The sequence below is a fragment of the Orbicella franksi genome, chromosome 11 (genome assembly GCF_964199315.1).
Source record: "Orbicella franksi chromosome 11, jaOrbFran1.1, whole genome shotgun sequence".
Taxonomy (NCBI): Eukaryota; Metazoa; Cnidaria; class Anthozoa; order Scleractinia; family Merulinidae; genus Orbicella; species Orbicella franksi.
The window spans coordinates 3,932,876-3,944,033 of NC_138155.1; the positions used below are offsets into that span (position 1 = coordinate 3,932,876).

Genomic DNA, 11,158 nt, shown 5'->3' on the forward strand with positions numbered 1-11,158 from the left:
GAGCACGAAAACAAACGCTCGTTAACGGAGCTAACAAGAAAAGCAACTTAGAAATTCTAGCTGGAACTTACCTTTAACACCCAAGTCCAGTTCTTCTCTCTTTCCTTTCAGCTCGCTGAGCCGTTTTAGCCTGTCATCCTCGCTAATAGCTCTGGCTTCTTCTCTCATGCCCTGACTGCTCTCGTCTTGAAGTAAGCCCATCAAGAATTCCTGCTCTGCACGGTGTTTTTTCTCCAGTGATTTCAGCACGGCATCCTGCCAGCCTTGAATGTCATCTGTGGGCACAAATTAAGATTGTTTGGCCTTCAGGTAGGACTCAAGCCAGTTATTACGCTAAGAAGTTGACCAGGCAGTTGAGAGGAAAATTCTATCTATTTATTAAAGGAACTTCGACACGGTTTGCGCATCTTAAAAAGTCAAGTCTAAAGTTTTCAAATTCGTCGTTAGTAATCCCTATCAATCTTCTCCATCCTCAACCATCCTTGTTCCTTTACGCTTTATCATTATTTCTTAGGTGTTTTTCTATGTTAAAAAACTATTATTTTCAGGCTTCCTTCAATTCAAAGGTAATTTTGTACGTGGCCAGAACTGAGCTCCTTCGAGCAATAACAGTCGTGTTACCTTTTTCTGGATCTGGTTCATCTTCATCCTCCTCTTCTTCGGGTTTTCCTCGTCTCTTTCTCCGTGCTAACCGCTCTCTTGCGAGCTGTTCTTGCCGCTCTCTATCGCGTCGTAACCTGATGAAAACAGACCAGCGAACACAACGGTGACGTTCGACCATGCGATTTTTAAGGATGATCTTTATTCATGCTACACACAAAATAACTTGAAACACAAATTGTGGTAAGCGATACTGACTTTCAAAGCCTTAACTTCACGACAAAATACAAAGTTGATTCATTCATTGCAAACAAAACCACTGAGATTCGATCCCAAATATCAAAATACTGTCGACGAAGCTTTGCAAAGATTCGTTTAACAGCAACACCGTAATGAAATTTTTTGGACCGTCTCTAAGACAAGCACCTCACGAGCGATGAATCAGTTTGCGCACGAAGCGAGAAGTCCTTTCGCAAACGCTATCATTTTTTTCTGTTGGCTTTCCAAACTTGTCGGTCAATGAACATCAGGCAGTGAACAATGACAGGCAACTGCATTTGCACGCAATCTTTTTGTTGGCTTTCCGCACCGCTCAGCAAATTAAAAAGCCAGTAAAAGCACGTGCACTTTTCCCGCACGTGACTTCACGCCAGCCTTTCCTCACCTTTCTTCAAGGTTCTGCCTGTTCCTCTCTGCCAGCCCCAGCACCAATGCAGCTTCGTCAAACTTCGACTCCCTTTCCGCTTGTCGTTTCTCGCGTCTGAGACGAGCAAGTTCAGCTTGACGTCGCTTTTCTGCTGCAAGTCGGTCTTGCTCCTCCTGAGGAAACAACGGCGAAAAACGTGTAAGTCAAGGTTGCAGTGCAATAACACAAGTCTAGATCCACTTGCTAAGTGACGCCCCGTCCACACTACGCCACAGAAAATTTGAAAACCCAACAATCACCGCTCATTTTGGATTTGTATTTGAGGAAAACTCGAGGCAGGGAAATCACATGATAAACGTGACTTCATCGTTTTCGACAAGCTCCGTATTCAAAATGTGTTTCGTCTACTCTACAACGCAAAGCCGGCGTTTTCAAATTCCCCCGGCTTGAAGAAAGCTTTCGAAAGCTCCGTTTTCGTGACGAATTAGTGTGGACTGTAGGCCAAACCGTAGAAATAAAGCTCCGTTTTCAAATGTCTTCGGCGCAGTGTGGATGGGACCCGATTCTTACGTCTTAGTGTTTAACGCCATTTGATACGGGAAACATTTCATTGTAATTTTCCTCACAACAATATTGCGTTGTTGCGCGTATTGCCATCCGTGTTGCAGGCTGTGCAACTTGTTGCGCGAAGTAGGCATGATTCAAAAGGAGTGCAACTGCATTTTGCCGTAACTTGCAATACAATTGGTATGACGCGCTATAACACTTTTTAACTTACATCGCAAGATTTTCGCACGACAAGTTCCAAGTATGTTACCAGTATTAGCTAAACTACAATACTCAATTTACAGTTTCAAATGAAAATTGAACGATAGCGGCCTGCGAAGCAAATAAGTACATCAATGCTACAAGGACAGTGCAACAGTCGAGACCAAAAAACCCCTAATTTTCGAAAATAACGCAGCTCAACTGAAACAGAGCTCTCACCTGTAGCCTTCGCAGCAACGCGTCCTTTTCTTCATCAAACCTGTTTTGCAGATCTCTCAGAATGTTCCCAGTGCTGGCAGCTTCTTCTTCATTCAATAGTCTCAGCGTCTCTTCATCTTCCTCATCGGGATCTAATCCTTCTTCTTGCCGTCTCTGGCGCCTTTCTAAGCGTTCTTTCAATCGCTCCAAATAACGCTGGCGGTTTTCTCCCAATAACGCCTTCAAAGAAAATAAATAAAACAGGAGAACTTATTAGTTTGAAGTTACTTGTCCTACTAGCAAATGCCATGGCTTTTTTCTTAAGGCAGCGAACGAAAACCAATATCAATCTAGTTAAGAACTCTTTTAAAGTAATGCTGACCGATCAAAGGAATTCTTAGTTGATTAAAAATTACATTCATGAAAACTGTTTCGTTTAAAAAGAGCCCAAGAGCTGACATATTTTGACAATAGCTTTGCTCTTGATGTAGAAAGCATTTTACTTCATTTTCAAGTTCAACAGAGTTGCGTCATGGACCGTGAAGCTGCTCCGTCAACAATACCTGTAATGTCTCGGCGTTTTTCAGTCCCTCTCCTAGCAGAGCCGCGGCATCATCAAACCTCCCTTGTTGTCTTAAACGCCGCTCCTGAAGTTTTAGTTTAGCTAGGCGCGCCTGTCTTTCTTGCTCAGAAAGCCGCGCCCAATCGGCTGCACCCATCTGTTTCTCTAGAGCTTCAAGAAGCAGCTTGTCTCTCAGCGCGTCGTATTTGTCTTCCAGAGCCTTCAGAAGTTCGTCCTCTTGGGAAACATTTTCCTCTGTGCCAAGAAGCACGGCTGAAATTCCGTCCAATAGTTCTTCCTGCCATGATGTATGTTCCTGCTGCCGAAGACGAAACAGTTCTTGGATGTCCTGGGAAACCGTAAAGAAACCAAAGGCATGAATATCTTATTTTTTCAACTAAAAATTGTGTATAATAGAGCTGTTTTCAATATCGACTGTCGTAAAACCAAACCCAAAGAAATCATTCACACTGGCCAATCACAAAGGACACACAATCCAATGAACCAATCAGACGAAGTAACTGTATGTAGCTGACGCAAAGCGCGGCAAAAAGAGTCATGATTGGTTTCGGTTTTACATCTGATCGGATAAAAAAGTGGCGCGAGTTTTTAATTCAATCGTGTAGCGTAGCAGTGCAGAACCAATTACTTTTCGACACTCAAGTGAAAGCTGCTCTGATGGTAGCGCCATGATTATACCTTGCTGTGAAGTGAAAGAAGCATCTGACTCTCTACTTCTTGTTGATGTTGGAGGTCAGCCATGATGTCTGCCGCTACCTCCAGATCATCAGGAGATGTTCCCCGGATCGCCCTCAAATCTGCACGCCTGTCCTCTACCACCAGCCCAGCGGCCTCCTGTAGAACTGAATAATGTCGCTCTTTGCTGACTAAACGTTCAGTTGAACTTTGATTTCGCCAGCCTTGTTGCTGGGTTCTTAACACAAGCAGCTGGTTGGAACGTTCATCTGAAATGTAAACGACAAACATTTGATAATCTTCCTATTACAAACAAACACATTTTCAAAACGAGAACTTGTGCATTGATTGTTACTTGTAGCCAAGAGACGTCCCTTTGAGCACTCACGAGAGATGTCTTGACTAGTTCCTAGTCACAGAAATGAATTTACTGTGAAAGCCTGGGAGAAAGCTGTACCAGGAAACAGATGTCTGAGTAAAGACTTAAAAATTCATACCGATGATAAAGCTTTACAGTCATCATTCGCACTACTTGCGGCTCGCGGCTTTGCATACCACGCTCGCATGCTCACGACTGCACACTAGTGTTCTTCTTTGCGTTCTTCCCCACGGATTTTCAAGCAAAAGAGAGACTGCTCGCAGTCCTCTAGTTTTTTGTTTATTTATTACAATTTAACTGTACAGAACTCTGGGGAACTACGACATTGTTTGAAGAATGGTGAATGTGAAGAGAAATACACGTACGTTACAAACTCTTGTATCTGGCTTCAGTTGTTTTTTCTCACTTTTTTATAGTATTCTTCTGTGTGCCAGTGGCAAATAAAATTTTAGAAAAAATCTAAAACAGCCCGGCTACTCAATCTTCATTACTTTACCTGCAGATAGCTTCTTTGCTGCACTGCGGGCCTGGACACTGTCCCTGCCTTGCAGGAAGTAAATGAGCAGCTCACGTTCCATGGCGTGCTTCCTCTCCAAGGCTCTGACAGTATCCTCCAGCAGGTCAACCAGACCAACCTCCCCTGCTGCAACGAAATTCAACTCGTCTCCCTTCCAATTCCTTGGCAGCTTTCTCCCTTTTCTGTGCTGCAGACGCTCCTTGCCTAACTGCTCTTGGCGTTTACGATCCTCCTTTGGTCTTTTTCATATGAAAAAACCATTAGCATGGCAGTATTTAGTGACGTGATTTTGTTTGACAACATTTCCAAATACCAAGAAGACAGTAGAAAATACGACGCGCAGCGAAGTATTTTTGACGAACTTCGAGGTGTTTGGTAATGTGGTTAAATACGGTCTTGAGTGTTTAATATATCCTTTCAATCGAAAATAAAACTAAGGAGGAAACAGAGAAATAAAATCGTAAAAATCCATGCTTTTTCTGATCAGATATCCAACCACTGTCATGGTCATGATTTCCTTTGTTTAAACTTGATGAATTATTAATGAGTCTGAGAATATTAATTCACAAGAGTGGCCTATATTTAATGTCTTTCATATCTTGCTCATCTTCCTTAAAACGTCAAATGAACAACTTTCATAATGAGATATTGCCATACCTTTGCAACTGTGCTTTCAGTCGTTCTGCAATGCCAACAGACAAAGCTGCACTGTCAAACTTTGCTTCTTCCCTGGCACGTAGCTGCTCTCTGATCATGAGTCCGTATTCCGTCAGCTTCTCTTCTGTAGCCATGGTATTGGTATTAGCACCTTTCAATTTAGATGATATCATTTCTTTGTCCTGACGATAGCGTTTCTCAAGGTCCATTAGAAGCTCTTCACTCTTGCAATGACCTTCCATGGCTTCTTCCCGTAACCTTAACAGTTCTTCTTCTATTTCCTTGTTAGTCTTGCCTGCAAAACAGCAATGGCAAAAAAAAAAATGATTTGTATATAAACTTTCTTTAAGTTCTAAAGTAGTAAGATGTAAGTCACACTATCAAGGGTGGATCCAGAATTTTTGAACAGGGGGAGGGGGGGGGGGTGGTTGGTACCTTGGGGTTGCAGAATCAATGGGGCATGCCCCCAAAATGTTGCATGTTGCATTTTGAGAATTGGAACCTAACTGAAAACTGTCATCCCAGAAATACCAGCAATGCACAAAGTAGAAATTACAATGAGGTAACTGTCCAGAGCATTTGCCATAATATTCACAATCGTTTTCATTTTTTTTGTTTTTGTTTGGTTCCTCCAAAAGGGGGGCCAGCCACCCAATCCACCCTCACCCCAGCCCCCCTAAATCTACCCCTGACTATACATTTAATGCCAATTTTTGCCAGTAGCCGCTCCTTTTGGCAACCCTAGCTGTTTCCAGAACCAGTATCCTATACCCCTGACTACTGGAGAGGGGTACTGTACTGTAAGAGTTAGGAGTCTTGCCCAGAAATACAAAACAATGGCCTCGGAAAATGCTTGAAAATGGACAGCTTGTTATCAACTTTTCAACAGGCTAACCATTAAGCTGCAGCATCTCCAACAAGTTTTTATGGCATTTACCCTCTAGCAACTTGAATTGGCCAATAGGGCTAGCCCCGAAATTTCCTTCTGCTTAGATCTCCCCCTCTCTCTCCAATTCCCCTCTATGTAATATAATACCACCTTCAATGACCTTATAAATTTTAAGTTTTGAGATATGAACCACTAAGGTTGACCTTACCATCTTTCCCCATTTGCTTGATTTGCTCAGACTCTTCAAGTCTTTGAACTTCTTCGCCTATTCGGCTAAAACCCATCAGTGCTTGCAGATTGGAAGAGTACACGAGTCCAGCTCCTGGCAAGCTGTTGGCGCCATCCAACTTGCCATCCTTCCGTAATCGCTGAACGCGCATTTTAAGCTGCATGAAACGCTCCTGTTGCTCATCTTCAGAGAGGACTGTCCACATGCCTTCTCCAACATAGTGCTTCAACATCTCTAGAAGGAGTTTGTCACGGAGGATCTCATATCTGATAAAAGGATAATTATGACAGTTAGGTAAAAATTATGATAGCCATTCAGTCCAGCCCACCAGCTTAGTATATGGGAGATTCCAATATAAATGTCGTACATCAATCAGCATCTGATCAAAGGAAGGGTGTGTTCTCCTGTCACTGGAGCAAAACAAGGTCACCTTCCCCCACTCCCCCTATTCGAATAAGAAAGGATCTTTGAGGTCCAATCATCATTAATTAATTAATTAATTATAACATACATGTATAGAGGAGAAGCCACATCAGCCCTACATGTGTATGGTTTTCATGTAGGTACTCTATCCTGATCAAATTGGAATTTGGAAATTTTGGTTTTTCAAGAAGGAGGGACACCAGAGAACCTGGAGAAATACTCTCAGAGTAAGATGAGAACCCAACAACAAACTCAACCCACATATGACAATGGGTCGGAATATAACCCAGGCCACATTGGTGGGAGGCAAGTGCTCTCACCACTGCGCCAACCCTGCTCTCCATAAGCACCTGTAGATCTGCCGCGAGCTATAGACATGATCAATCAATCAATCATTTTTTATTTCTTAGTGTACACTTTACAGTTGGACTGGCCTGTGGATAGCTAGTGCTAGTCTAGGCGGGCAGTCTGTCAATAGTAACAAATGGTTTTTTTTTTTCAATAATAAATAGAAAAATAGAAAGTTAGGAAAAAGTGAATAAAATTTTAAAAAAAGAAAAGAAAAAGTGAGTGCCTTACTTTGTTCGCAGAGCTTGTATTAGATCAGTTGCTGTGACTTTATGTCTGGCTTTCTTTCCTGCTTTCTCATCCCATTCTTCATCCTCATGTAACAGTGCCACAACACCCTCATGATCGAGTCGCTTTGTGCGTCGTTCAGCTTCCTGTTTCAGTTTGTTTGCTTGGTGCATTCTCTCTCTCTCCTCAGCAGCCAGGAAGGCCTCATCCTCCTTTTAAAAAAAGCAAGAAAATGATTTAAATTGCCCAATTTTGACAGGTTAAAATTCTGACTCGGTTTTCAGCCTTGGGAGAAAAAAAACAAATTAAAGAAATGAAGTAATGTGATGTCTTTTGTTTAATTTGCCTTAGTCTAGAAGCTGGGTTAGAATTTCAATACATTGAAATCGGCCTATTTCTGGCCAAAAGGCATCACAAGCAACTGCAAGTTTTAAAATAAAATGAAGTCCTGTACGGACCATAGCAGGCCTTTCGCAGAACCCTATCAAATGACCCCGTCATTAAAATGGCGTATAACTTGTAAAGTTGATGCCACTGACCTAATGTGCATGTGAAGGATAAGGAAAATCTAATAGACCAACCTTGTGTTGGACAACACCCTCTGTTCTAGGTCTCTGGTTAGGACAAAGAACTGGGTGGAATTAAAGACTACTGAAAGCAGTACACCTGGTCTGTAAAATTACATGTATCTGATATTGATTAGAACAGCTAATGGCTCTGATTTCAGATTCCTGAGTGCTGTATAAGCCATATTGTGCCACCATAACCTGTTTATGATAGGTTCAGATCCCGTTTAGGACAGAGTCACACCCTGTTTGGGGAAGGGAGGCCACAAACAAAGGGTTCTTTCCATTATGCCAAAAATTCCAGGAATTTTGGTCAAAAGTCAAATGGAAAGGTGAATTCAGTTTGGTTCAGTCCAACTGGAATATTCAGGACCACCTGTGGAGGTTGTCCACTTTGATCAGTCGGACCAGTTGGACTGAGATGTGCCGTTCCATTTTGACAAACCGGTTCATAATCATTGCTCTGCGTTTCTTCAGTAGATTTCACTTATGTGGGGAATTTGGGAAAGGAATAAAAAATGGTAAGAGCCATTCCTCTCGGTTGGCCCGGTATGATGGGAAAATGTTGTTCCATTTCCCTCGGGTAGTCACCCAGGTATCTGCCCAGTTCCTCTGGCACCCAAAAATTAATAACCTGTCCAGCAGCACCCATGCAACAAATTCCTTTTCCCTTATCCTTTGAATTTCTACATCAGTTCTATGAATTTAATCTAACCGGGGAAAATGATTCCATGCAATCCCCCTGTATTCTCCAACATGTCCTACGGGCGTAGGCCCGGGGTCCGAGTCAACCTAGCTACAAGCCTGTGATACGTGTAGTATATCTTCCTGCAAGAGTTTGTAATGTTATCAACTTTACCTGTAATTTCTCCAATTCCTTCAGATTTTCGTATTCATTATTAACACATCGCAAGCTTACAGCCTTCTCCTCCTCGTCAAATTCCTCTTTATCGCACGGACCTCCATCCACCAGGTTACACAAGAACATTTTGATCTCGTCAAAACACACGTCTGACTCAGGGTACTCGCGTTGAGCAAGAAATGAACGCCAAGTTTTCATTGAAAACAATTCGTTGTGGACAGCTTTAAAAAGTAAAAGTGCAGTTTTGAGGGAAATCCTTCCCTTGCCTTCAACATCAACTGTCTTAAAATCCCAGTAGATTTTCTCCTCCAGAGCTTTGCGCCGATCTAGCTCATTTAAAACGTTGGTAAAGTGCTCTCGCGGGCAAAGACCGCGCGAAGCATCACCACAGACAGTTCTAATGGCGGCTTCTATTTGCCGGGAATCAATCGGCGTAAAGTACAACGATTCGTGAAAATCTTGAAGTTGGTTTGAGGTTAAATACCCTCTCATGTCCGTGTCCAACAAGTCAAACATCAATTCCAGGTCAAGAATGCCCATTTTCACTGTTGATCAAGCTAAACACAGTGCGTGCAAGCTTACAAGCTGATTGCGGAATTTCTACAGTGCCGGAGTCATCTCCGAGACTCCAAAGACTATTTTTCGCCAGTAGCGTTCTTTAAATCCCATAACCATAAGAGGCAAAGATCTATACAATGTCTTGTTCCTTTGCTGTCATTTTGTGATGTAATGATTTTCGAGGAAAAGTAAAACTTTCCTGCAAAAGAAGAATGCACCCAGTAGCTATGGCTGCCGTAGTATTTACAGCGTGACGTCAGAGGTCACAAAAGGAAAAATCACTGGATGCATCCCGCATCTGCGGGAAGCTGCGGGTCAATTGGAACGAATCATAATAATTGCAGACAGACAGGAAATAGGGTTACTTTATTGACCAAGCTCGTTCGGTGAAAATGGTTGGATATTGGCCTCGTTCTTTTTTTGCGAGCATAAACACGCAAAAAAAGAACTTGGCCAATATCCAGTCATCTTGACCTCACATTTGGTCAATAGCCCATATATATATATTTGTACATTCAAAATATATATTAGGAAATTTTCTGCTTTACACATCTCCTGTACGATTTTTCGCCTCGTCAGAAAGTTGTCAGGTAAATACGTCATGATTCCAGAACAAAGTGTCCTCAACTACCTGGAAATGAACTCTGGGAATGAACAGTTGTCCGTAGCAACGGTGTGTAGAAATCCGAAAGAGAGTCGGTCCCGCAGAAGAAAACACTTTTGAGCAGACTAAAACAGCTCAGTAAATCTCCCAAAATGGTTAGGGAGCTGAACATGGATACGCAGCGTCAAAACTTTTGGAAAGAGTCGATCAACAAGGAAGCTTATGTGAGGTTAGCGTGGCATACAAGATTTTCCAAAGAATTTGCCCGCGATCCGGCGGCCGCGTCTATAGCTTCCAAATCCCGTCAACAAGAGGGTCTGAAAATCAACGCTCTGGAGGCGTTCAAACAAGAAATGGAGGAAAAAGAAAAAGAGAAAGAAGAGAAGGAGAAAAGCAGTCAAAAGAAGCTGGAAGAGAAAGCAAAAACAGATCCTGATGCGCTTCTCGTTGAAATGCGCCCAGTTTCCAGCGGTACAAGAAAATTGCTTTATGATGGATTCAGCGCGCTCGGTGGCGGCCGCTATGCATATTTACAGCAGAGAAAGCAGAAAAAACCCGAAATGAAGTATGAATTTCCTATTACCAGTTCTTGGGAAGTTGGATGGAGACTTCAGGACTGTGTTAAACAACAAAATTCACCTTCATTTGGTCGAACTCGAGTGATTCGGGACACGTTTTACCGACCCAACGGTATTCTATACAAGGACACTTAAACTTGTTGATCAATCAAGTTTACTTTACTTTCCTTCGAGATTTTTGTACCTTAATATCTCGATACCAGTCTTTAAAAACAGACAATGCTTTTGTAATACACCGGTGTGCTTTTAATACAGGATGACAGTTTCTTAATCAAGACAATTTAACTTATTAATTTAGACTTCAAGATGTTATTCATCATAAGACCTTTGTCGTAACTTTATATCCTTGGCAAATTTGATAACAAGCAATATCAAAGATAGAGCAGTTATATATTAAGACTTAGATTTTAATTGGTGAGTTTTCTTAATATATTGTTGATTTTCACAAAGTTTTGTATCCTTGCAGAAGGTTTGGTGATGGTGTATTTACTTGAGACACAAAGGAATGTTTTGGATTTTTACAGAATAAAACGATTATGTCACGCGTGAAAATATGCTGGTACGTTCTTAATTTTAATAGCTTATTAGTCGTGAATGTTTGGGAAATGTCCGAGCAAGTGAGATGATTTTGCCCAAAACTTACATAAGGAGTAAAAGATTTTATGTTAACCTGGAGATATATGAAAATTATAAATATAATTTCACCACTTTCTAGTACCTCTTTTGCCTCTTTCCTAAAACTAGCCTTCATGCAGAGCTTTTCATATGGAAATAGGTTTGATTTGCATAAAAATGAACCTGCAAAGCTTGTCATATGAAAATAAGTTTGATTTGCATAAAAATGAACCTG

The 11,158-nt window shown here is 41.8% G+C and overlaps 2 protein-coding genes across 4 annotated transcripts in view; one reads left to right on the forward strand and one right to left on the reverse strand.

Annotated features, from left to right (window-relative positions):
- Positions 1–11,158, reverse strand: part of LOC145460550 (uncharacterized) — a 30,816-nt gene that overhangs the window by 18,881 nt on the left and 777 nt on the right. Inside the window, exons 1-11 of one of the 3 annotated variants that reach the window (XM_081445396.1) lie at positions 8,566–9,572; positions 7,144–7,352; positions 6,121–6,407; positions 5,024–5,318; positions 4,346–4,605; positions 3,474–3,739; positions 2,776–3,123; positions 2,234–2,452; positions 1,265–1,419; positions 622–737; positions 72–275 (exon numbers count right to left, since the gene is read on the reverse strand). In XM_081445396.1, the coding sequence (XP_081301522.1) occupies positions 72–275; positions 622–737; positions 1,265–1,419; positions 2,234–2,452; positions 2,776–3,123; positions 3,474–3,739; positions 4,346–4,605; positions 5,024–5,318; positions 6,121–6,407; positions 7,144–7,352; positions 8,566–9,108 (2,902 nt within the window). In that variant the 5' untranslated portion in view covers positions 9,109–9,572. Of the gene's footprint in view, positions 1–71; positions 276–621; positions 738–1,264; positions 1,420–2,233; positions 2,453–2,775; positions 3,124–3,473; positions 3,740–4,345; positions 4,606–5,023; positions 5,319–6,120; positions 6,408–7,143; positions 7,353–8,565; positions 9,573–11,158 lie in introns of those variants that run through there. The other 2 variants (XM_081445397.1, XM_081445398.1) reach the window with 2 other exon arrangements.
- Positions 9,729–11,016, forward strand: LOC145460583 (protein SPMIP1-like). The gene has a single exon (XM_081445444.1). The coding sequence runs from the start codon at positions 9,883–9,885 to the stop codon at positions 10,441–10,443; it is 561 nt and encodes a 186-aa protein (XP_081301570.1). The 5' UTR covers positions 9,729–9,882; the 3' UTR covers positions 10,444–11,016.

Excerpts from the sequence above, each read along its gene's own strand:
- LOC145460583 (XM_081445444.1), top strand. The coding sequence starts at position 9,883 with ATGGTTAGGGAGCTGAACATGGATACGCAGCGTCAAAACTTTTGGAAA.